At 47.5% G+C, this 25,938-nt stretch overlaps 1 protein-coding gene across 1 annotated transcript; it reads left to right on the top strand.

The window, feature by feature from the left end:
- The first annotated feature begins 9,551 nt into the window (after positions 1–9,551).
- On the top strand, positions 9,552–12,781 carry TMEM30B (transmembrane protein 30B). Its single transcript, XM_005306294.4, has one exon. It carries the CDS (start codon positions 9,600–9,602, stop codon positions 10,743–10,745), a length of 1,146 nt encoding a protein of 381 aa, XP_005306351.2. The 5' UTR covers positions 9,552–9,599; the 3' UTR covers positions 10,746–12,781.
- The last annotated feature ends 13,157 nt before the right edge of the window (positions 12,782–25,938 follow it).

The raw sequence follows: 25,938 nt of genomic DNA, 5'->3' as shown, positions 1-25,938 counted from the left end.
CAAGCGGTCCTGTTATAGTTATCTCTTGGACCAGATCCTGCGCTCCACTCAAGACTAAATCGAGAATTCCTCTCCCCTTGTGGGTTCCTGTACCAGCTGCTCCAAGAAACAGTGATTTAAAGTATCGAGAAATTTTGTCTCTGCATTTCGTCCTGAGGTGACATGTACCCAGTCAATATGGGGATAATTGAAATCCCCCACTATTATCGAGTTCTTTATTTTGATAGCCTTTCTAATCTCCCTTAGCATTTCATCGTCACTATCACTGTCCTGGTCAGGTGGTCAATAATAGATCCCTACTGTTATATTCTTATTAGAACATGGAATTACTATCCATAGAGATTCTATGGAACATGTGGATTCATTTAAGATTTTTATTTCATTTGATTCTACATTTTCTTTCACATATAGTGACACTCCCTAAATAAGTAAATGTAAGTCAAGGTATATCTTTGCTTAAAGAAATGTGGACAGACAGTGTATCCTTCTGGTTAGCAAAAAGAAGCACCACATTTAGTGTAAAGGCTATATTTTGTGAAAATCAGCATGTATTAACAGTTACCAACCAATGAGAATCAGCCTTTATTTTTTAGGAAAATAACTGAAAATGAGAAATGCATAACACTCTAAAAATAATTGATTTAAATCCAGGTTCCCTGCTTGTTGATTTAAATCATGATTAAAATCAGTGATTTAAATGAGTGCTTGAAATCTATCCATTCTATCAGGTTGTCTTCCCAGTTCTGCCGCTGAATTGCTTTGTGTCCCTGTTTCCTAACTGTAAGCTCTTTGGGATAGGGACTGTTTCTCACTATGTGTATGTATAGCACTTAGCACATAGGGGCCCTGATCTTGGCAGGAGTCTCTAGGCATTATTATAACATAAATAATAAAATAATAATAATTTGTGTTTTCTCTTTCTACTTTCATCCTCTCCTCTGTCTTCTTTCTCTTCCTCATTGTGTTTCTTTCCTTCTCCTACCATCCTCTCATTTCCTTGCCTTTCTGTTTCTCCTCCTCTCCTGTCTCCTCATCTGTTTGATTCTCCATCCCTGGCTCCTTACTCTCTGTTCGTTTTGTTTCACACTCAGTCTCTATCTTTCTTCTCCTCTCCACCTCATCCCTTCTCCCCTTTCCCGCCACTTTGTCTATCAAATGCCTTCTCAGGAAGCCTCTGCTGGATTTTTAATGTCTTCTGTACTTTGAAACCCCCTTCCCTGTTGTTTTTTTAAATCTCAGAATAAGGAAGAAATGTATGAAATCAAAGCTAGGGTTTGAGCTACAAAAAGGCATCTGAACACAGCAAATTGTTTTTGGCTTCCTTTTTAAAATGTTTGTAATGTGGAACATTTGTAATTGCCCACTTGTAGGGCATTTGCTTATATGAAAGTGGAGTGAAAGTCCTTAATTTCGTCAGTATATTTCACTGGACTTTCACTCTTATAGTGAAGCTACTCTCTGCTTATAATGAACTTCACTCCATTAGAATCAAGTTCTGTTGAACTAAGCCTCTGGGAATTTAGCAATTGGTACCTACCAGACAGGAGTTAAATGCAGCATTCCAAGGAGATCATGACTTCCTCCTCTACTCTGCAAAAAAGATTCAACTACTTGGGATGAACAGGAAGGCGGTTTCACCTTGCTATCAGTCTTCCTGACAGTTGCCACTGCTCTCTGTAGGAAAAAAATACAAGTCTCCACATTTCTGTTGTGGCTAAAGGGCATTTTGTATGAGGAAGGTGAAAAGATATTGGCCAAACGACAGCACATTCGTTTCCCAAGCAAGTCCTCTTTTAGTCTGGCAAAGGTCTGCTTAAAAAGAAATTCAGCCCTGTGCAGAGGGCAGCATAAGGGTTATGCAGCATTGCCTGCTCTTTCAACTTTATCTTGAGTTGTGCAATATTTGGTGTGTTTTTTAAAGCCCCAGCTTCTGGAATCAGGAGATTATATGAGAATCTCAGCTTTCATTTAGGAAAAAATAATGTAAAAAGCCTGAAAATGTAAAGCACACGCATACCTTAAAGGCTCAGAAATGAGAAGGTACCTAAAAAGAACCCAAAATTTATTTACTTTTTTTACAGTCTCATGATTTTTAAACCAATCTCAAGATTATTTTGGGGACAGATTTTTGAATAGCTGGGATTGGCAATACCACCTGTAAATGGGATGCAAGTGGCAATACTACCCACGACTTATATAACACTTTTCAATAGTAGAACTCAAAGCGCTTTACAAAGGAGGTAAGTATCATTATCCCCATTTTAAAAATAGGGAAACGGAGGCACTTAGAGGTGAAATGACTTGCCCAGGTTACCCACAGGCAAACCAGGAATAGAATCAAGGTCCTGAATCCCAGGCCACTGCTCTACCCACTAAGACACAGTGCCTTTCTTTTTCCTTATGGTGGCTCTCCGCACAGCAGTGAATTTAATGGATTTTTATTTGAAAACACAACACATTTATAAGAGCGTTCTATCCTATAATTCAAAAATAGCCAGACTATTTATTTTTAATACTGTACAATACTGCTATAAACAGTAAGTAGTGCAATTGTCTTTCCAGGGCAAGTCTTTGTATTCTAGCTTTCGTCCCAGACTGACTTTTAGAGCCCAGTTATAACCACTTAAACACAGAGGTCAGCAGCAAAAACACAGACAGACTTTTAACTAGAGAATTGAACTGGGCTCTTACAACAACTCCTTCTTTTCACACGTACACTAATTTTCCTTAAAAAAACAAAACCAAAAAACCAAGTATTTGAATTGAGTGAACTATATGGGAGTAAGAGGAAGTCACAGGATCTGGACTTTGCCCTGCTATTTTGTTAGTAGGAAGTAACACTGGAACATGATTACTGTTATTTCATGAAGCGTGTTCTACTAAATTCCTTCTTTGTACTGCAAGATTAGTCAATATGGGAAAACACAGGGGTTTAGCTATTCCTGGGAATGACATATACAGACATGCCCTCCACTTCTCCCAAAATTTGGTGATAAACTCTGGAAAAAAATAAAACAAATCTTTAAAAATTATACGAGTGATTTGGTAACCACTGAAACAGCAAAATGCATCTTAAGTGACAGCTTCTAGTGCCCACCAGGATGTGTGAATGCAGTACTCACTAGTACAATTAGGGCCCATAATGTGCATGTCAGAGACCACCTTAACTTTCTAATAGACATAAGTCACACGGCAAGCTGCTGCACATAGGCACCAGGCATATTGCCAGCTGCCTCCCCATCCACTCCCCTCTCCCTCCCCCCCCACCCCAATTCTAAACATACTACCAGATGCCATGATCAATATCCCCCATGGATAACAGGTATGTGAATTACTTGCACATAAGTCCCTATGAGTATTTGGTGCTGCTAAACTGCACCCACATGCTTGAACAGACATTAGGCCCACTGCTAGTTCCTGTGCTCACGTGTCCTGATGAGGTGTTAACTAGGATATGTCCAAGCTTTACACCCTTATAGAATACGGTTAAGGTTCCATCTGTACTATAAATTGGAAATGCTTTGTAACCTTATTATTTGATTTGATCGTAACTATAGTGTTTGGTGGTAACTGGTGAGTCCCAGAAGTTAATTGTATGAAGCTGGGAGTGCCGGCATCTAATTTGTTTAAACCTTTTTTCCCACTCAGCAGGTGAAACATTCCTAGCTGTGAAAAAGTGGAATGTAAGAATGCATTTCTATTAAGCATGTTTTTTCACCCTGAACAGCCCTGCTTGCGGGTAGAGAAAAACATTTCTTTTGTATACAATAACATCACTGAAACAATAGCTCCCTCAGTAAAAAATTAAGCTATTTTTCCAGATTTGGAAACTAGTAGTAGCAGTCTAATTTTATCGATTGCCAGCCATGCCTCATATTCTCCTGGTTGAATGTTGGTAATTTTAGAAACAAACATGCCTAATGTTTCTAATTAACAAAAAAACATACAATGCCTTTGACATCGTTAGTTGTTAAGGTGTTAAAATACTGGAATTGTGTTTCTATCAGGGTTCCTTACCTAGCTATTTGTGGAATTCCCCTGAACTGTTTGCAATATGAGTAGTGCATTCTCAGAGAGTAGTGCCCAAACCTGAAAAACACCTTTTTTGAGCCTTGCATAAAGTCAGCCCTGGATAATCAATATTTGAGTTTGAATGACCTAAGTATCAAGGCAGCAGGCTGTGCTACGTTTGCAGATAGTGAGCTGGGCTGTCCTACCATGCTGTGCTGGGGAGTGTGTATAGATTCTGGGCTGGACTATTTATAGTCAGTTTGCTATATGTTGTGTGTGTATGCATAGATACTGTGCTGGGCTGACCAGATGCCCTGCTGGGTGTATATGTATTTGTGTATATTGTGCTAGGCTGAATTGCGTGTGTTTAGATTCTGCATTAGGCTGTTTACATTTAATATGTACTCTGCATGTAGATGCTTTGCTGGCTATGTGTAGATACTGCATCAGGATGGGCTCTATTCATTTGTGTGTATATACGTATCCTGCAGGACTCTGCATGTTTGTAGATACACTGCAGGACTGCATATGTGTGTGTACAGAAGGTCTGCAGGGCTGGTCTGGGTTGTGTGTGTGTGTGTATCTTATGTTCTGTGCAGAGATGACTGCTTAGCTAGGCCGGGGTGAGTGTGGATGGCCTGCAGAACTGGGCTGCAGTGTGTGTATAGATTTAGTCCTGAAGGCATTTGGCGCCAAAAAATTAAAAATTTTGCACCAAAATAATAAAAATTCTGCACACAATATTTTAAAATTTTGCAAAATTCTGCAAATTGTATTTGTCAAATAAATGTGAAGGTTCCAGCATGGCATTGGGGAGCACAGGCCACTAGCTGCAAAGAGGTGGGAGATCACTGTGCTGCTCCCTCCCGGGACACAGACTCAGCAGTGAGGCAGCACCCAACTCTGACATAACGCAAGGACTGGGCCTGCCCCAGAAACACCCAAAGGCCCTGCCCCTCTGTGCCAGATGCACCAGGTGTGGATAGGCAGGCTCAGCCCGGCAAGATCCAAGTGTGAAGGGGCTTCGTATGCAGGGATACAGGTGTGGGTTGAGATGGTTCTGTGTCGGGCAATCTGGGTGCGGGCGGCTCAGTGGGGGATCCGGGTGCGGGGGGATCTGGATACACAGGGGCTTGTTGGGGGGTTCTGGGTGCAATGATAATGGTACTCTGCAGCGGGGTCCAGATGAAGGTGCTTGGGGCTCAGCAGGATGGGCCTGGGTGTGGGGGGCTCAGTCAGGGGTCCAGATGCTGGGGGAGCAGGGCGTAGTGGGAGGGGAGATCCAGGTGCAGCTGGCTGGGGCTCGGCGGGGTGGTGATCCATGTGTGGGTGGCTCGTTGGGGTAGTCCAGGTCCAGTGGGGCTCATCGAGCGGGGGTTCTGAGTGTGTGGGGGAGTGAGGCTCAGCAGGAGAGTCTGGGTATGAGGGAGTCTGGATGTATGAGGGTTGGGCAGACGGGGGAGCAGCTCCCTGTACTGAGATCTTTCCCCCTGCAGCTGAGGAGCGATGGTTGCAGGAAGTGTGTCGGGGGGTGAGAAAGAGTTTGCAGAGCTTCCCGTAGCTGGGGGAGAAATCTGAGGTGTGTCTGACCCGGTCCCAGATGCCGTGCAAGGGAAGAGGAAGTCCCATGCTCCCCAGCCCAGCTGGGACTAGCAGCTGAGCCCAGCACAGAGTAGGAGCCACCCTCCAGGTCTTCCCCAGTCCCACCTCCTGCCCCACAGTGATTTACCGCTCTGCCCGCTGCCCTGGGCACCCAAAACATACTGCTGGGGAGGGTCGCATGACCGCTCTTGTGGCTTCCCTTTGCTTCCCTGTCAAAAAGTCATTTTTCTGCGGGGAAGCAAAGAAATCTGCGAGAGACATCAATTCTGCACATGCACAGTGGCGCAGAATTCCCCCAGGAGAAATAGATGCAGGGTGGGCTAAGTGTGTTGATAACACTGATTTGTGGTTGCATTCGATTTCCTGGTGTTATTAATCAAATTAAAGTGGGTACAGGTTTGCTCATCATTCACAAGAAGAAGTTTGGCTGGGCAGGATGCTGGGACCAAGCTCTCCCTGGGGCTCTCTGAGACCCTGCCCTGTGGGGCGTGTATGTCTGCTTGAGAGCTGGGCTGCTGTGGGGAGTGTTGTCGAAGAGGTGAGCTCTCCCCTGGCCTGTCCGGACCCTGCTCGGAGGAGTTTGGGGGGTGGCTATTCCAGAGAGCCGGGCTCTCTCTGGGCTGTATGGGACTCTGCCAAGGGGGAGGGACACTGTCGAAGAGCTTAGCTCTCCCCGGACTCTGTCTGGGGGATGGGGACTAGGCAATAGAGCTCTCCCTAGGCTGTATGGTACCATGCTCAGGGGAATGATGCTGATATCCGGGCTCTCCCTGGGTTGTATGGGACCCAGCCTGGGAATGGGGCAAAGGGCGGCTATGCCGGGCTCTCCCTGGGCTGTATGGGACCCTTCCTGGGGGAACGATGCCAGAGAGCTGGGCTCTCCCAGGGCAGTACGGGACCCTGCCTGGTGGCGGGGGCAATGACAGGGAACGGGGCTCTCTCTGGAGTTGTATGGGGCTCTACCTGGTGGTGGAGGCAATGACAGGGAAGGGGGCTCTCTCTGGGGTTGTATGGGGTCCTACCTGGGGGGCAGTGCCAGAGCTCAGGGCTGTATGGGGCTCTGCCTGGTGGTGGGGTCAATGATGGGGAACGGGGCTGTCTCTGGGGTTATATGGGGCCCTGCCCGGTGGTGGGGTCAATGATGGGGAACGGGGCTGAACAGGGCCCTGCCCAGTGGTGGGGGCAATGACAGGGAACGGGGCTCTCTCTGGGGTTGTATGGGGTCCTACCTGGGGGGCAGTGCCAGAAATCAGGGCTGTATGGGGCCCTGCCAGGCGGTGGGGGCAATGACGGGGAACAGGGCTCTCTCTGGGGTTGTATGGGGCCCTGCCCAGTGGTGGGGGCAGTGACAGGGAACGGGGCTCTCTCTAGGGTTGTATGGGGCCCTGCCCGGTGGTGGGGGCAATGACAGGGAACGGGGCTCTCTCTAGGGTTGTACAGGGCCCTGCCTGGTGGTGGGGGGAATGACAGGGAGCGGGGCTCTCTCTGGGGTTGTATGGGGCCCTACCTGGGGGGCAGCACCAGAGATCAGGGCTGTACGGGGCCCTGCCCAGTGGTGGGGGCAATGACGGTTAACGGGCTCTCTCTGGGTTTGGACGGAGCCCTGCCCAGTGGTGGGGGAAATGACAGGGAACGGGGCGCTCTCTGGGGTTGTATGGGGCCCTGCCCTGCCTGGTGGTGGGGGCAATGACAGGGAGCGGGGCTCTCTCTGGGGTTGTATGGGGCCCTACCTGGGGGGCAGCACCAGAGATCAGGGCTGTACGGGGCCCTGCCCAGTGGTGGGGGCAATGACGGTTAACGGGCTCTCTCTGGGTTTGTACGGAGCCCTGCCCAGTGGTGGGGGAAATGACAGGGAACGGGGCGCTCTCTGGGGTTGTATGGGGCCCTGCCCAGTGAGGGGTCAATAACGGGGAACGGGGCTCTCTCTAGGGTTGTATAGGGCCCTGCCCGGTGGTGGGGTAAATGACGGGGAACGGGGCTCTCTCTGGGGTTGTATGGGGCCCTACCTGGGGGGCAGCACCAGAGATCAGGGCTGTACGGGGCCCTGCCCGGTGGTGGGGGCAATGACGGTTAACGGGGCTCTCTCTGGGTTTGTACGGAGCCCTGCCCAGTGGTGGGGGAAATGACAGGGAACGGGGCGCTCTCTGGGGTTGTATGGGGCTCTGCCCGGTGGTGGGGGCAATGATAGGGAACGGGGCGCTCTCTGGGGTTGTATGGGGCCCTGCCCAGTGGTGGGGTCAATGACGGGGAACGGGGCTCTCTCTAGGGTTGTATAGGGCCCTACCCGGTGGTGGGGTAAATGACGGGGGACGGGGCTCTCTCTGGGGTTGTACGGGGCCCTACCTGGAGGCGGTGCCAGCGGCCGAGCTCTCCCCAGGGCTGCCTATGGCCCTGCTGGCTGGGGGGCAGTGCCAGAGATCAGGGCTGTATGGGGCCCTGCCCGGTAGTGGGGTCAATGACGGGAAACGGGGCTGTACGGGGCCCTGCCCGGTGGTGGGGGCAATGACAGAGAACGGGGATCTCTCTAGGGCTGTACGGGGCCCTACCTGGTGGGGGGGGAAATGACAGGGAACGGGGCTCTCTCTGGGGTTGTAAGGGGCCCTACCTGGGGGGCAGTGCCAGAGATCAGGGCTGTATAGGGCCCTGCCCGGTGGTGGGGGCAATGACAGGGAACGGGGCTCTCTCTGGGGTTGTGTAGGGCCCTGCCCGGTAGTGGGGTCAATGACAGGGAACGGGGCTCTCTCTGGGGTTGTACAGGGCCCTGCCCGGTAGTTGGGTCAATGACAGGGAACGGGGCTCTCTCTGGGGTTGTATGGGGCGCTGCCCGGTGGTGGGGTCAATGACAGGGAACGGGGCTCTCTCTGGGGTTGTGTAGGGCCCTGCCCGGTAGTGGGGTCAATGACAGGGAACGGGGCTCTCTCTGGGGTTGTACAGGGCCCTGCCCGGTAGTGGGGTCAATGACAGGGAACGGGGCTCTCTCTGGGGTTGTATGGGGCGCTGCCCGGTGGTGGGGTCAATGACAGGGAACGGGGCTCTCTCTGGGGTTGTATGGAGCGCTGCCTGGTGGTGGGGTCAATGACAGGGAACGGGGCTCTCTCTGGGGTTGTATGGGGCGCTGCCCGGTAGTGGGGTCAATGACAGGAACGGCGCTCTCTCTGGGGTTGTACGGGGCCCTACCTGGGGGGCAGTGCTAGAGATCAGGGCTGTATGATGCCCTGCCCGATGGTGGGGGCAATGACGGGGAACGGGGCTCTCTCTGGGGTTGTGTAGGGCCCTGCCCGGTAGTGGGGTCAATGACAGGCAACGGGGCTCTCTCTGGGGTTGTGTAGGGCCCTGCCCGATGGTGGGGGCAATGACGGGGAACGGGGCTCTCTCTGGGGTTGTGTAGGGCCCTGCCCGGTAGTGGGGTCAATGACGGGGAACGGGGCTCTCTCTGGGGTTGTATAGGGCCCTGCCCGGTAGTGGGGTCAATGACGGGGAACGGGGCTCTCTCTGGGGTTGTATAGGGCCCTGCCCGGTGGTGGGGGCAATGACAGGGAACGGCGCTCTCTCTGGGGTTGTACGGGGCCCTACCTGGGGGGCAGTGCTAGAGATCAGGGCTGTACGATGCCCTGCCCGATGGTGGGGGGCAATGACGGGGAACGGGGCTCTCTCTGGGGTTGTATGGGGCCCTGCCCGGTAGTGGGGGCAATGACAGGGAACGGGGCTGTATGGGGCCCTGCCCGGTGGTGGGGGCAATGACGGGGAACGGGGCTCTCTCTGGGGTTGTGTAGGGCCCTGCCCGGTAGTGGGGTCAATGACGGGGAACGGGGCTCTCTCTGGGGTTGTACGGGGCCCTACCTGGAGGCGGTGCCAGGGGCCGAGCTCTCCCCAGGGCTGCCTATGGCCCTGCTGGCTGGGGGGCAGCCGGCGATGCCAGGGAAGGGGTGAGGAAGGCGGTGTCGGGGGAGCCGGGCTGCGTGGGGCCCTTGGCCGGGCGGGGCCGGATGCCGGGCTGGCGGCACCGCCCCTTACCTGGCCGGGGCGGAGCGGGGAGCCGGGCCGGAGGTGCGCTGCAGCGGAGCGCGGGCACCATGGCCGCCGCCTCGCCCTGCGCGGAGCCGGCCGCCCGGAACAAGCCGGACAACACGGCCTTCACGCAGCAGCGCCTCCCGGCCTGGCAGCCGCTGCTGTCGGCGGGCACCGCGCTGCCGCTCTTCTTCTGCGTGGGCCTGGCCTGCCTGGCGCTGGGGCTGGGGCTGCACTTCTCCTCGGACACCATCCGCGAGCTGGAGCTCGACTACACCGGGGCGCCGGGCAGCGGCCACAACTGCTCCCGCTGCGCCAACGCCAGCCTGGCCGGGGCCGGGGGCTGCACCTGCTCGCTGCGCTTCGAGCTGCCCGAGCGCTTCCCGGGGCCCGTGTGCCTCTACTACCAGCTCTCCAACTACTACCAGAACCACCGGCGCTACGGCGTCTCCCGCGACGACCGGCAGCTCAGCGGGGACGCCTCGGGGCTGAGCAACCCAGCCACGGAGTGCAGCCCCTTCCGCACGGACCCCCAGGGCATCCCCATCGCCCCCTGCGGGGCCATCGCCAACAGCCTCTTCAATGACACCTTCGCCCTCTACCACCTGGCCAACGGCACCTTCTACCCCGTGCCCCTGGACAACCGAGGCATCTCCTGGTGGACCGACTCCAACATCAAGTTCAGCAACCCCGAACTCGTCAATGGCAGCCTGGAGGCCGCCTTCAAGGGCACAACCAAGCCCCCCAACTGGCCCCATGCTGCCTACATGCTGGATATGGGCAACACCAACAATACCGGCTTCATCAACGAGGACTTCATCGTGTGGATGCGCACCGCTGCTCTGCCTACCTTCCGCAAGCTCTACCGCCGCGTGCGTGAGGGCAACTTCTCCTCTGGCTTGCCCCAAGGCACCTACCGCCTCGACATCACCTACAACTACCCTGTCCTCTCCTTCCAGGGCACCAAGAAGGTCATCTTCAGCACTGTTTCTTGGATGGGTGGCAAGAACCCCTTCCTGGGCATTGTCTACCTGGTCTTTGGCTCCGCCTGCATCCTCACTGGCTTTGTCATGCTGGCTGTGCATATCAGGTTCCAGAAACAAAACCAGATGGATGTGGAATAGAGAGATGGAGTCTAAATGCTGCCAAACTTTGGATCTGAAGTTCAACTTCCTCCAAACTTTGCTGCTAGCATCCAGGCCTTATCCTTATCTTTCACTGTTATAATTCTGATCTCAATGAGTTTACTGTCAACTCTCACCAGTGTAAGTGAGAGCAGAATTGGGCCTTCCATGTCTGTAATGGGCTGAATGAAAACCTCCTTCCCCTTGCCACAAAACTATGGGAAAGTTCAAATCTGGTTAAAGCTTCAGACTAGTGATCAGAGCATCACTTAGTGTATATATATGTGCACCTAAAGGATCACTGTCAGATTTTCTTTTTGCCTAACACAATTACCAATGTTTCTAATGACACAAACTTTTTTTTTTTTTTTTTTTTTTTAAGAGTGGAAGGATTTTAACCTGTTTTTCTTCCTACACTCTTCCTCTGTCTGGGTTTAACTTCTGTTTTTCTAACCTCTTTCTACGAATGAAAGTGAAGCTTGCTAGTCTGTTTATTGATAGATTGTAGTCAATTGCATATTCAGTTTACCATGCATTAGCATAATGGCCTGCTGTTTGAACTGCAAACTTTGCAGCGGACTGTCTTTAAAATCTAATAGTATAATTTAATAATCTTAACATTTCCATTAGGTCTGACAGGATTTTTACAGGACCTGTATTTGGGGCCTAAATTATTGGTGCCTTTTTCTTTAAAGCAGTAAAAGGGACATTTGGCAATATCTTAGCAAGACCAAAGATCAGTAAGAGACAATTTTCACAGTGATGAGTGCTACCATATTGCTTGAGCCCAAAGTGTAAAACAATCCCATAAGGAAGCATCACTCTGCTGGTCGTTGACTTGCAATTAATAGATGCTTGTGGCTAACAAGCCAATTGTCATCTGTTATAATTTTTAAAATACTTTTTTCTTTAATTTTTGGAGAGTAGGAATGTATAATAGTCCTTAATTGAAATGGAAAAAAATGAACTGGAGCTGTCCAAAAGGATAAACGTTAAGGTTGATATTAATCCTTAGTGAGAGACTATCTTGTGAGATACCCGCTGGGTAAATTGTAACAGTGATCCAAAACCATTTCTCTTCCCTCTTTCCTTCCTCTCACTTGGGGTCAGGCTGGTAGCTGCCGAGAGAGTAGCACCTACCCTGTATATAAGTGACTTTACCAATAGGTATCTTCTGAACAAAACTGACTAGTGTTGGTGGAGCCCACTTAATTTCACTTATCAAGCACTTATGGCAAAAGGCTCCTTTCTTTCTCTGCTATAGATTTATCTTCCATTAAAAAGGGTGGGAGGCTCTTACCTTGTCTATATGTTCTTTTTCTAAAAGATATTGCTAAGAATGGCATTAAATAACTTTGAGACTAGAAACACTTCTTATATGGCAATAAAAATTGGTCATCCATCTTGCTTATCTAAAATGTATAACATATAAAATAACTTCATAATATTTTCAACCAAAACATACCCAATCATGTGTTCAAAAACAGTGACCCCAGCTTGGAGAATAGTCTCAGTTCTCAAATATGTATTTTCTTGAATGTTTATATTTTATTTCTGTCCTGTGCGGGTTTTTTCCCACCTCTTAAAGAGTTGAGTTGACAACAAGTTAAAGTGATGGTAGCCTTGGGGAACCATCACTTGATAGTGGTTGCTTATGAGAGGTACTCTGGTTAGCCCTGATTAGGATCCCTTATTAGATGTCTGAATGTCTGTGGCATGTAGATGATCTCTAATTCACAATGTGTGTATATTTGAAGTCTTTGGGCAAGTGGGGAACCTCTTTTTTAATTTTTCAAGTTGGGTAATTCTTACTCCAGAAACGTTTCTTCAAACTGAATTATAAATGCAGGCTTATTACGACTTCAGAAGCAGTATCTTTTATACCAGTGCTATGAACTACATGTCAGTTGAAACTTGAAAAGCTATGTAAAGCCTTAACCAAATTGCTTTTAGTTCTTTGATAATGCTTTGAAGTACACTAGTAATTGTCTGTCTGAGAAATGACTTTGCATATTAAATGAACTTTTGTTTCAAGCTAACAGTGGAACTGGCTCTGTGGAATGCTGTAAGTGCAAGAAAAGGCCTTCATATGAACAAATATAACAACAGTGTGTTCAGCCTATGGCCCAAATTCTGCTCTGTTCAACCCATACAAATACCACTGAGGTTGCAAAGGCGTAAATGAGGGCAAACCTTGTCCTTTCTGTTGTTAACATTATTCTTGTTGACTATTCTGTTTGAAAAATATATTTGCCCTGCAGTCTGATTCATCTGGGAAGTAGTCTGTAGGATGCAAATATACGTAACTTCATTCTTTATACTAACTGTTAGGAATGTTAGCTGTCTGGATTGTGAAATGGGTGCTTCACCCCACAAACTGGTAATGCTGCAGGTTCTGCTAGTATCTCTTTAGCTTAATAGCTGATGTGGATCTTCTGGAAGCCAGCTTTGTGTGGAAAGGGCAAGCTCAACTTCAATAGAGACAGGGTAGGGCTTTTTGTGGAAAGAACTCAACTACCTAAACTTGCTTTAGTCCACATGCCTTCCAAAAACCTTCACAAAGTGCAGGCCAGCTGAGCAAACCTGCCTTGAGAGGTGGTGACTAGATTATGCATGCAGATGAAATGGAGGAAGACTTCATTGTAGACTGGAGGCATGATTCTTTCACTTACCCTGGTGTGCATAACTTCATTGAATCCACGGAGTTCTACTCTGATGTAACCAACATAAATTAGAGGAGAATCAGAACCTCGCTGACTTATGAGAGGCTATTCTGCATAATTTTCAGTGACTGTTACTTGTCAATATTTTGTTTCCTCCGTATAGAAGACTTCCTCACTAAAGTACACCTCTACCTCGATATAACGCTGTCCTCGGGAGCCAAAAAATCTTACCGCGTTATAGGTGAAACTGCGTTATATCGAACTTGCTTTGATCCACCGGAGTGCGCAGCCCCGCCCCACAGGAGCACTGCTTTACCGCGTTATATCCAAATTCGTGTTATATTGGGTCGCGTTATATCGGGGTAGAGGTGTATGTGTAGTTTAGTCCTATATTATATATCTTTCCCAGCATTTTAACTGCAGAGAGAGTAAAGACATACTTTTATTTCCCATTACCACCTGATGGATCCCTTCTAGTCTAAAGGAACTGGGGGTGACCCTCCTTTCTCCACTCCCCCCAGTCCATTTTGATAACTTCACCTGATTCCTCTATTAATAAACAGCTCATTTCTCCCGCTGAAGGCATAGTTAAGAGTTTGACAACATGAATGAATATTGAATTACTCTCTAGAAAGAACCCCATTCACTTTGTTAACTTTTTTAAGCTAAAAGGAGTTTATGGGGAGACTGTCTGGTAATTTCATTCATAGAGTGCTTGGGAGCAGTCAAGGTCCCAATTACTTAAAAAAAGAAAACCAGGATTACTTATTCTATATGGCAGCCAGCAGGCAGGAGCGCCGCCAGCTTTTCCGCTGCCCTAGGTGGCGGAAGGTCCCGCCCCAAAATGCCGCCCCCCCACCACCCCCCAAATCGCAGTGCCCTAGGCGACTGCCTAGGTCGCCTAATGGGTTGCGCCGGCACTTCCAGCAGGTGAACTTGGAAAGAATCCTTGTGACAGTTTCACTGGGTAGGGGTTTTGGTCAAAGCTTATAATTAACATTTATGATGCACAATAAAAGGACAATTAAACAATGCTTAACGTATATCTTGGAATCCCATAAGGCTTTTCTTCTGTAGTAATGACAACAATTTTGTATTCACTTACAAATCCACTCATACTGGTAAATCAGGAAGACAAAGTCTTTCAAAATGGAACACAATCTGGGTGAGCTTTGGTTCTTATTGGTATTCTGTTTGAAATTTAGTAGCCTTATTTCTTGTACCTGTAATTTTGTGAGCAAAAGTAACTGGAGCAATGGTTTGTTGTTTATCCACCTACCTGATTGCCCCAGAATATTAAGTAATTACAGTTGCAAAATTGTGCCCACAGTTACTTTGCAAGTGCAAAAAAGGTAATCTGGGTTTTAAAAGCTGAACTGATTTTTTTAGAAAATGAACTACAATGTTCCAGTGACAGTTGTGTTAATCCCAAACTTGTGTTGATAACACAGATTGGGTTTGGATTTTCAACACGGCAATAGGTTGATGGGGTGTTTTTGTTTTTTAAGATCTTAACTAAAATTCAAAACAAATTTTATTTGGAGTGTTTTAAAGTCCTCCATTAGAACAAGAAGATTTTCTTTCTGTCATTTTAAATTCTGCACTAAAATGTTAATTCTGTTTAGTGGGATAATTCAACACGTCGTCTGGGATTAACTCAACTTTATTTTGAAGTTCACTTCAAAGGGTCCAAGGTCAAAATGACTACATTCACTTGCAATACTCTACAATCTGAAAATCTAGCTATCCTGTTTATTCTTTTCCTACTTCAGGGTTTGGACAGCGTAACTAGGCTCATAAATTTCACTTGTGCTTCATAGTTGCTTTCTAGTCAATATCCTTTCTAGGTTTTATGCATTAACACAATGCTCTTTGTTAAACTCCAGGTCATAAACTTGCAGAGGGATATTTCAGTAGGGGGAAATTAGCATGGGGAAATTAGTTTTTGTTTCTAATTTCCTCATGCTAATTTCCCCCTGCTGTTACTCTCACCTTCTTGTCAACTCTTTGAAATGGGCCACCCTGATTACCACTACAAAAGTGATTTTTTTCCCCTCCTGTTGATAATAGCCCACTTTAATTGAATTGTCTCGTTAGAACTGACCCCCCACTTGGTAAGGCAACTCCCATTTTTTCATGTACTTTGTATATATATCTTCATCAGATGCATGGAGTGGAAAATACAGTAGGAAGTGGGTTTTAGCCCACGAAAGCTTATGCCCAAATAAATGTGTTAGTCTCTAAGGTGCCACAAGTACCCCTTGTTTTTTCTGTTTTTTCAATTAACTCTAACCGTTAACCAGAGCTTCAAGCCTTTCTCCTATAATGCTAGTAGTCACTGGCTAGGAACATGTACTGCTTCTTTCACTGGTATCTATACTAAGGCTTGGTATGAAAATATAAATTACTATAATTTATTATTCTGATTCAGGTACTAGGGGTGAGGGGGAGCTATATGACTTTATCTAATTGACTTCTTAGTTAACCGAAGTCAATGTTAATGGAAGGTACAGGGATTCCCAAATGAGTTCACCAAGAGAGGAAGTGTGGAGTCTTTGTTATATGCTAATATTTTGAGCTTGAGTTTATCTATTGGTTTTGACCCCTCTGTGTAACATTTAAAAACTAATAGCAAAGAAAAATGCATTGATGCTGCTAATTTTAAAAATAGAGGGAGGGAGGTGTACGTGTGGGGGAACCTCCAAACAAAGTGATTAATTATTTAATGTTGCCGAGATTAATCAGAATTAAGGTTGAGACATTCAGGCTCAAAGCTCATAGAGAATTCCTGAACTATATCTGGTGATCCGAACCTCCTCCCTGCCACCAACCACACGCTTCCTGTACAATCTCTTATCTCGGCCTGCCTTTGAGACTTCCAAGTTACAATATCAATGTAGCCTCAAGATCAACATGTCTAAAACTGAATTTATCTTTTTACCCCACCGCACTCCTTACCCAACTTCTTTCACTTTCGCTACCTTTCCCCCATTCCGCCCACATACTCATATTCGCGTTCTTGGCAAGTCTTGTGACTTCCTCAATGAAATCTCTCAAATCCTTCCTCCTCTCTACTTCCAGCAGCCTTGCTCATCTCGCCTCAGTCATTGGATCCTCCTTTGCAGCCTCTCCCCTCCAGTCTATTCAGTACACTGCTTCTAAGATAATCTTTTTGTCCCTGCATCTGACTGCATCATGCTCTTCAAATCCTGTCACTGACTACTCCTCTCCTCCTGCAGCAAGCTCAGCCTCATTTTTAACTTCAACGCCTTGCAGGACTCTGGCCACTCTTGCATTCCTGCATACATCTTATACTATATCCCCCCCCACACACACACACTTCCTTAAGATGCTACTATATGTGCATATGCAAAGTGAGGGCCTAATCAAAAGCTCAAAAATCTTTGAATTGAGTCCAATAGCTTTTTGGTTAAGGTCCATGATGCATCAATGTAACCACACAACTGCTGTGAATGTTACCGTGTAAGTATGCACAGGTATGTGAGCTTGTATCAACAGAGTTTTATTGTGGAGTGATGTCATTTTGAAGTAAAATGGAGGAAAAATAAAACTCTACTTAAAATGGGCTGTTGCCTGGAACTAAAACCTGTTCTGTTGCCTGTCAGGAAGAGGCAAGACTGTCATTAATCATCAGTATCATATTTGTGTGAAAGGACAGAAGAATATTAATGTTTTAATCAACGTATCCCTGGCAGATTCCTTTGAAGACACTGGAGCTCACCTAGAGTATCGTAATAGATATATAGAAGATATATTGGATGGCTCAGTGGTCACTTTAGCATCCACGACTGGGGAAGTATTTTCATTGTTCAGTAGCTTCTTGAGGATACTATTAAAAGTATTCTTGCCCCTTACCCTCGCCAGGAAAACCAGTCAGGACAGCTCCATCTCCACTTAAATTAAGATAACATACCCACTCAAATGTCTTTTAAAAACATTTTTTAAATCTTCCAGTATAAAAAATAATAGTAAATGACAATAGCTATGGCAGGATCATGTAGTAAGTGTCTTAGTGCTAAAACTGTGTTCCTTGTTACAGAGGAGATGAATCTATTCAGCTGTTAGTAGAAGGAAAAAGTGTCAATGCAATATCAACAGACATGAATCAGGGTAGTTGCTGTCTGAAATAGAATGTTGGGATATATTTAGGAAGATATGTTCGAACTACGTGCAATTCCCCCAATCTGTAACTCTTGGCTAAAATTACATCTCATCCAAAAGATGTGTAATTTCTTATATATGAGGCCTACAGCACTTGTGACTATTCAACTTTCCATGAGTGATCCTCATGGCCAAATGCCAACATGAGTAATTCGTTTTACACTTCCTGTCCTCAACTATTATGCCATGTTGTGAACTGTTAAACCACTGCTGCATTTCACTCTAGCATCAGTAATAGGGTAAAGTGATCTGGATACATCCCTTTTCTACTTCACAGGGGTGCCGTGAGCCTGAATCACGGTTTGCAAAATGTTTTGTGATTTTTTTTTTTTTTTTTTTTTTTTTTTTTTGTCTCAAAGGTGGTATGTTAATGAAAATATTGAAACTCAAGGTTGTGTGGGTTGTTGGTAGTAATTGCCTAGCAAGCCATGTGCTAGAACAATTCCAGGGGTTGCTGTTTTGTCCCTTCTCAAAATATCAAACCTTTTGATAACCATATGTCTGATCAATATACTTATGCTGAGAGGTTTGCGGGGATAAGAGGTCTCTGAGCACAAAGAGTAAAACTGACAGTTAATTGAACCAGTGCGGTAACAATCAATTACAAAATAACACAAACCAATTTTTACTGTCACCTGACTCTGCTGAAGTTCAGCCACAGCTGCTGAATAACAAATTGACAAGCAGCTGCTGAAGACATTTTAATATAAAATAGTAATCCTACTGGGCAATTCTAATGGTTGGGCGACTAATCTATTTTCCTGCAAAGATCTTTACCCCAGATATATGTGGTGAGACTGGTCCTACTGGCCCTTTCTGTAAATAGAAAGAGGAGGGGAGTTCTGCAATTGCAGCTGGTGTGTACACACCCAAATCCTTCAACAGCAGTGTCTTTAAAACAAAGAAAGTCAAATGTTTTCTGTAATCTTACTCCACCTTTAATATAAGGTCGGGCCTAATAGCAGGTTTTCATTTACTTTGCCTGTGTTTGTGTCATGTATTTTTTCTACTGATTATTTGTGACTATCTACTTAAAATTACACACACAAACTAAATTAAAAGAGCTTTTAGGTTGCAAGATCAAGCATTCAAAAGTCAGGAAATGCCAGAATTAAGGCTGCCTGTGCATATCTCTGGGACAAAGATCTTTGCAATCCCCTGGGTATGATAGAAGTGTCCACGGGGATTTCAGCTTTTTCATATTAAAATTAATTCAGCTGATGGTAGTCGATGTGTAACAGACGGGTGAGAGGTCTCAGGAGAAGTGGCTGAACTTTAGCATATTGAGACAGCCTCCAGTAATACCCCTGCCTGCTCTCCCAATTCTCTGTCCCCACTGGCTCACCATCCCAATCTACTTTATTGGGTTCTTTATCTAATCTCAGTGTCCTCATTCTCCCGCCTCTCCCGGCTCCTTGTCCCGCTCTCCCTACCTACCAAATGCCTTCTCTTCTGACCTCCATCTTTCCCCACCTTCTGGCTCCTAAATCAGTCTTCCACTTTGTCTCATCCCCTTCCTTCCATGCCCCTTGCTCAGATTAATAAAGGAATTTAGGTGCTGTGATGCTGAGTGTTGCAATGCTTAATTTTTAGGTGCCTAGAAAAATCACAGGAACAATAATGTGATCCACAAAGCCTCAGTTAGGCGCTTAAGCTCCTTATACAATGAATGGGGAGAAACAGGCACCCTTGAATGCGATCCACAAAAGCCAGCACGCTACGCTGGGAGCCACCTAAGGTAGACAGCGAGAGATGCCGATGAGAGGGGAGTGTCCTAATTCCTGCCCCTCTCACACAGGTAATTACCTAAATCCAGGCTGCAGGGAGACACCGATCTCTGTTTAGAAATCCACAACCAGAAGAGTAATGGAGTAGGGGGACTTAGATCCTGGGCCACTCACCTCTCTGGTGGGTTCCCTACCCACCAGGCTACAGTCATTATCACATTTTCTCTCATTGGCTTAATGACTCTAATTGTTTATCCATTGGAACAGCCTCAGCATGAGAGATTAAGGGAGACCCATGTCAGAATATCCAGTGGTTAGAGCAAACCCCCCCCCACACACACACACAAAGTGGGAGACCCTAGTTCAGATCCTTTCTCCCACTCTGGCAGAGATGGGGGGAATTGAGCCTGGGTCTTCCACATCACAGGTGAGTGTGCTCAGGGCCACCCAGAGGGGGGAGGCAAGTGGGGCAATTTGCCCTAGGCCCCGTAGGGGCCCCGTGAGCCCTGGCCCGGCAGCGGTCCGGGTCTTTGGCGGCGGGGGCCTCTTCAGTGCTGCTGAAGACATGGAGCAACTGAAGGGCCCCTCGCTGCCGAAATGCCACCGAAGACCTGGACCACCGCCGGGTGAGTACAAGCGCTGCAGCTCCCCCGCTTTGCCCCAGGCCCCCTGAATCCTCTGGGCGGCCTAAGTGTGCTAACCACTGGGATAATGTACTGAGCTATCTTGATTATCACTTCAAAAGTTTTTTTCTCTTACTTAATTGGCCTCTCAGAGTTGGTAAGACAACTCCCACCTGTTCATGCTCTCTGTATGTGTGTATATATTTCTCCTCAATATATGTTTCACTCTATATGCATCCGAAGAAGTGGGCTGTAGCCCACGAAAGCTTATGCTCTAATAAATTTGTTAGTCTCTAAGGTGCCACAAGTACTCCTGTTCTTTTTGAGGATACAGACTAACACGGCTGCTACCCTGAAACCTATTCTAAGGTGGGCACCACCTTCTCCAGCCAGATTTTGAATGGGAACCTAGGCAGTATGCAGCCTCTTACCACACCTCCTGGCTCAGATGAATGCCTGTCTTCCCTGCTTCTTGAATTGCTCTGGGGCTTAGATGAGAGAGAGAGAGAGAGAGAGAGAGAGAGAGGCACGTGGACACTCAAGAGTGAGGCAGCAGTGCATATACCTAGCGGCAGAAACTTAGGTGCTGAGGGAACTTTTACCCTGAAAATTTAGGCACTGAATTAGTTTGTGCCTCCAGGGTTTGGCAGAGTTTTGTGGATCACAGCAGAGCCTAAACTGAGATTTAGGCTTATCCTGTCCTCTCCCCTCATCCCTTATGCATTTGAATCAGACAGCTTCCTTCTTCAGGTTGCCTGGGCTAATCAAGGAGGTCACTGAGAACTACCTGCTGTCTGTTCCAGTGTCTGGACCTACACCCATTACGGCCTGCAGCAGCCCAGAACTGCAATTGCAGGGAAAGTCCTGCTTGGTCCTGGGCTGGAGCATCCCAATGCATATGGGAACTTTGGAATTTAGCTGCTAAAAGCTATGTCTCTAATGAGTTGGAGAATTGTTATTGGTGTTTCGAAGGTTATAACCTGGCCAAATTTTGAGCAGATTTTCACAGGGATGGCTAATAGCACATCCCTGACACAAAAGCTACCTTCCCCCCACCCCCTGCAAATTTCAAGGCCATTCTCAAAAGCATGGGGGTGCTATAACTTTTAAGAGAAAGTCACCAGAATATTTAAACATGGTCAAAACATAATTTTCCCTACCCTCATTTTCAGACATAGCTGAATGACTTTGGCTGATTTTTCAGTGTGCTCTTCTCCCCCCATGCCCCCCCCCTCCGCAAACAATTCAGCCCGAAGCGGACGCTTGGTATGGAAAATTCCAGCCCAAATGGTTGAAGCTTGCAAAGTTATAAGCAAGTGAAAATAATAACTTATAGTAGGAAGTGCCAGGAAACCTTAATGATAGGCAATGCTACCAGCTCTGACTATAGTAAACAAACGATTTGTCTTGATTTGTTAACCAAAGTTTAAACATGGCTATAATCCATTGCTGAGAATGGGGAGAGGCTGTGTGAAGTTACAACTCTCTAGAGCAACTCTTTAATTTAATTTTCTTCCTTGCTAGGAGAGAGCACTTGCAACTCTGACTATAACAACATCAGATGAGACCGTTAAAATATGGTTGTTCCATAATTCAGCTCCTGTAGTTGTGTTAAAAGCCTAGACTGGTTTAACAGGGACCCTAGTAGGTTCCATCTAGGCTACAAGTCAAAACTGTGTTATAACTGGGTCCACTAATTCAATTATAGTTGTAGTATAGGTAGGGCAGAAAGTGCACTCAAACATGCTGACTATAGTAAAAGGCATAACTACTGTAGATTACTAGATGTGTGACATGTATAAGATCAGTAGGGATGGATGAACATCTCAAACCCTATTTTGGGTTCTCAGAGTTTGCAAAACTAATTTGAGGGTTTTTGTAACCTTTTTTCTTTTGCAATCAAAAGCCATTTTTCATTTTCTCCCAGCACATCCCACTTCAGGTTGATTCCACCTTTTTCTTTTATGTATTAAAGAAAGAGGAGCCTCCTCTGAACTCTAGATGTCCAAAACTGAGTTTTCTGTATGTAGGCTTCTCCATATTGACTATACATATTTTTCCATTAGAATTTTCTCTTTTTCCTTTGTTCTTCTTATTCAGTCTTTCCTGAGTGGAATACAAACTCCAGCATTAGTCAAACTTTTAAACTGCTAGAGCCAAATGCGTCTGTGGTATAGCTCCATTAGAATTTCACCAGGGATTAATTTGCTCCAGAATCTGAGTATTTAAATTGGGCATAATGAGTTGTCTATCTCTCATAGTCAAGTTTTTCACAGGATCCAGTCCTGAATCTCTAACACTGTACTTCTTGGTATTAGCAATTTTTGTTTGCATTTTATTCTAAAACTCTGACACTCTTCTGATTAGGGTCTATGTCAATGAATTATAGGTGCACCTTTCCCTTGCACAATAGATTCGAAAGGAAAAAAATCCAAAATCTTTTGGGTAATTTTGCTTTCCTTCCTCTTCAGTGACGCTTAAGCCAGAAATAGCAGCTTACAACAGACCATTAACAGAGTCTCTCTGAATGAGGGAGAGAGTATAAGCTAAGAAAATGTTTCACAAGTTATGCAAATTTTATCTTCTGGTGGCAATCTGCCAAGGGAAATTCTCAATCTATTTATAAAAAACATTGTCAGCAAGTAGAGGCCCAATGGGGAAGTGGCAGCAGTCAGATGAAAAAAGGCTTCTACCCAGGGCCGGCTCTAGGTTTTTTTGCTGCCCCAAGCAAAAAAAATTTTGGCTGCCCCCACTCCCTCCCACTGCACCCTCCTGCTGCCCCAGCCCTGGGTCACTGGTAACTCGCTCCCAGGGCAGGTCATTCAGCAGGAATTTTGGATGTGCACAGAACACAGACAGGATTGGTTCCCATATGGTTACAGAACTGCAGTAAAGTGGAACAATTTTCAGCTTGTGTGACTGGAGGATATCTGGATGCATATTATAAGACTGTCCTACATAAATGAGGAAAAGTTGAGGTGCCTTTATTATTCTTTTGTTCCATTCTTTGTTTCTATGGGGAATTTGCCAATGCAATATCACTGTCTTCCTTTTAAACAAATAAAACTAAAACTTAAAAATAATAATAATAATTAATAATAAAAAAGCAGTGGCTGTTGAAAATAGCAATTCCAGTCCTAATAACCACTGGGAAGCATTTCTTGCTCAATTTATTCTACTTTTTCCTACAGCAAGTTACAGTGGATCAGTATATTTGATTTGGGAGAAATGAAGTAACAGCTGCCCAAATTGAGCTTGAGCACTCCTGAATTTTGAGGGTGTCCAAATCTGAAAGGCAGGTGCTGGATTCCCTTTCTGAATATTAGCTAAATCTGGAAAAGAAAAGTCAATTTCTGCTTCCATGGCTCAGAAGGGTAAATCCTCCTACGTGCCTGGTACTGTCTAGTAGAGCCCAGTCTAGTAGAGCCTCCCCTCCCTTACTTTTCATCTTAAATTCTAGTGGGAAGTGCAGGTGGGGGCCAGAGCTGGGGCAGCAGGGAGTGCGGGTGGGGGGGAGATGTGGGTGGGGGGGGAGAGAGCCCAGGGCTGGGGCGGCAGGAGGTGCGGGTGGGGGCTAGAGCTGGGGCGGCAGGGAGTGCGGGTGGGGGGGTGGAGATGTGTGTGGGGGGGAGAGAGCCCAGGGCTGGGGCGGCAGGAGGTGCGGGTGGGGGCTAGAGCTGGGGCGGCAGGGAGTGCGGGTGCGGGGGGGGGGGGGAGAAGAGCCCAGGGCTGGGGTGGCAGGAGGTGCGGGTAGCGGGGGGAAGAGCCCAGGGCTGGGGCGGCAGGAGGTGCGGTGGGGGGGGGGGGAGAAGAGCCCAGGGCTGGGGCGGCAGGGGGTGGGGGCCAGGGCTGGGGTGGCAGGAGATGCGGGTGGGGGGAGAACCCAGGGCTGGGGCAGCAGGGGGGTGCAGGTGGGGGCCAGAGCAGGGGCGGCAGGGGGTGCGGATGGGGGGAGAACCCAGGGCTGGGGCAGCAGGGGGGTGCAGGTGGGGACCAGAGCTGGGGCCAGAGCTGGGGCGGCAGGGGTGCGGGTGGGGGTAGAACATAGGGCTGGGGCAGCAGGGGGGTGCAGGTGGGGGCCAGGGCTGGAGTGTCAGGAGGTGCGGGAGGGGGGAGAAGAGCCCAGGGCTGGGGCGGCAGAGGGTGCGGGTGGGGGGTGAGCCCAGGGCTGAGGCGGCAGGGAGTGTGGGTGGGGGCCAGGGCTGGGGCGGCAGGAGATGCGGGTGGGGGGAGAACCCAGGGCTGGGGCAGCAGAGGGGTGCAGGTGGGGACCAGAGCTGGGCAGCAGGGGGTGTGGGTGGGAGAGAGTCCAGGGCTGGGGCAACACAGGGGTGCAGGGGGGGAGCAGGGCTGGGGCGGCAGGGGGTGTGGGTGGGGGGGGGAGCCCAGGGCTGGGACGGCAGGGGGGTGCGGGTGGGGGCCAGAGCTGGGCAGCAGGGGGTGCAGGCGGGGGAGAGTCCAGGGCTGGGGCAACACAGGGGGAGCCCAGGGCTGAGGTGGGGGGCGGCAAAAAACCTAGAGCTGGCTCTGTCCCTACCATTCACAGCAAGCTGTAGCATGAGGTTTCAGTTCTACACTCCTTCCCCCTCCCTTTCCTGTTAATTGCGGCCGAGGGAATGCTGGGAAATGTAGTTCTTTCCCTGCTCCAGGGCCGGCTCTATAGGCAGGGAGCTAACCAAGGAACTATAGCTCCCAGGGCTCCCTGTTGGCTCTCAGCTCTCATGCTGGATTCTTGTGCCCCTGCAAATTTGCCGCCCCAAGCATCTGCTTGCTTTGCTGGTGCCTAGAGCCGGCCCTGCTTCTACCCACTAGTTCTAGTAGATGGAATTGGGGTCCATTAAATAGAGAAATGCAATTAAGTCCTTCATAGGCTAGAGGACATAGGGCTGTAATATGCTGTGAAAAAGGATGCATTAGTGTTGTGCAGGATAATTCTGGTCGCTCCATCTGGGTTCACCACTGTGATGAAGAGGATAGGATGTAGCCTGAGGATGGTACCCAGAAAATACTTTATATGAACTCTGACTAAGAAATCTGTCTGCCAGCCTCCTTGCTGGCTTGATAGTTGGAGAAGGATCTTCCTGTGCATGAAGTTTCCCAAGGGTTCACCAAACATAACACGTTCGCTACATCTGCTCAATAATAGTCAATAAATGTTTGTATGTGTGATTGTAGAAACTAAACTCTCCAAGTGCTGGCAGAGTGAGTGTAGTGAAAGAAGAAAAATGCCTGTCATACAGTGAATGAAACTGTCAGAATTGTAGGGCTGAAAGGACCTCAAGATGTCATCCAGTCCAGTGGTCTGTGCTGAGGCAGGACCAAATAAGCCTAGACCATCCCTGACAGGTGTTTTTCCAAAGTGTTCTTAAAAGCCTCAAATGAAGGGGAATCCGCAGCCTCCCTGGGAAGCCTATTCCAGAGCTTAACTATCCCTGCAATTAGAAATGTTTTCCTAATATCTAATTATATCCCCCTTGCTGTGGATTAAGACATTACCACTTGTCCTACTTCAGTGGGCATCAACAATACCATCATCATTATAACAGCCCTTAACATATTTGAAGACTATCAGGTTCCCCCTGTGTTGTCTTTTCAGAAGACTAAACATTCCCAGTTTTTTAAATCTTTCCTCATAGGTCAGGTTTTCTAAACCTTTGTTCATTTTTGTTGCTCTCCTCTGAACTTTCTCCAATTTTACCATGTCTTTCCTAAAGTGTAGCACCCAGAATTGGACACAGTACTCCAACTGAGGCCTCACCAGTGCAAGTAGAGCAGGAGAATTACCCCCTGTCTCTTACATACAACACCCTTGTTAATTCATCCCAGAATATTAGCTATTTGTGCAACTGCATCACGTTGTTGACCCATTCCATTTGTGATCCACTATAACCCCCAGATCCTTTTGAGCAGTACTACCACCCAGCCAGTTAGTCCCCATTTTGTAGTTGTACATTTGATTTTTCCTTCCTAAGTGAAGTATTTTGCACTTGTCTTTGTT

Source organism: Chrysemys picta, chromosome 14 (assembly GCF_011386835.1).
Source record: "Chrysemys picta bellii isolate R12L10 chromosome 14, ASM1138683v2, whole genome shotgun sequence".
Taxonomy (NCBI): domain Eukaryota; kingdom Metazoa; phylum Chordata; order Testudines; family Emydidae; genus Chrysemys; species Chrysemys picta.
This window is presented reverse-complemented; position numbering and strand designations above follow the sequence as displayed.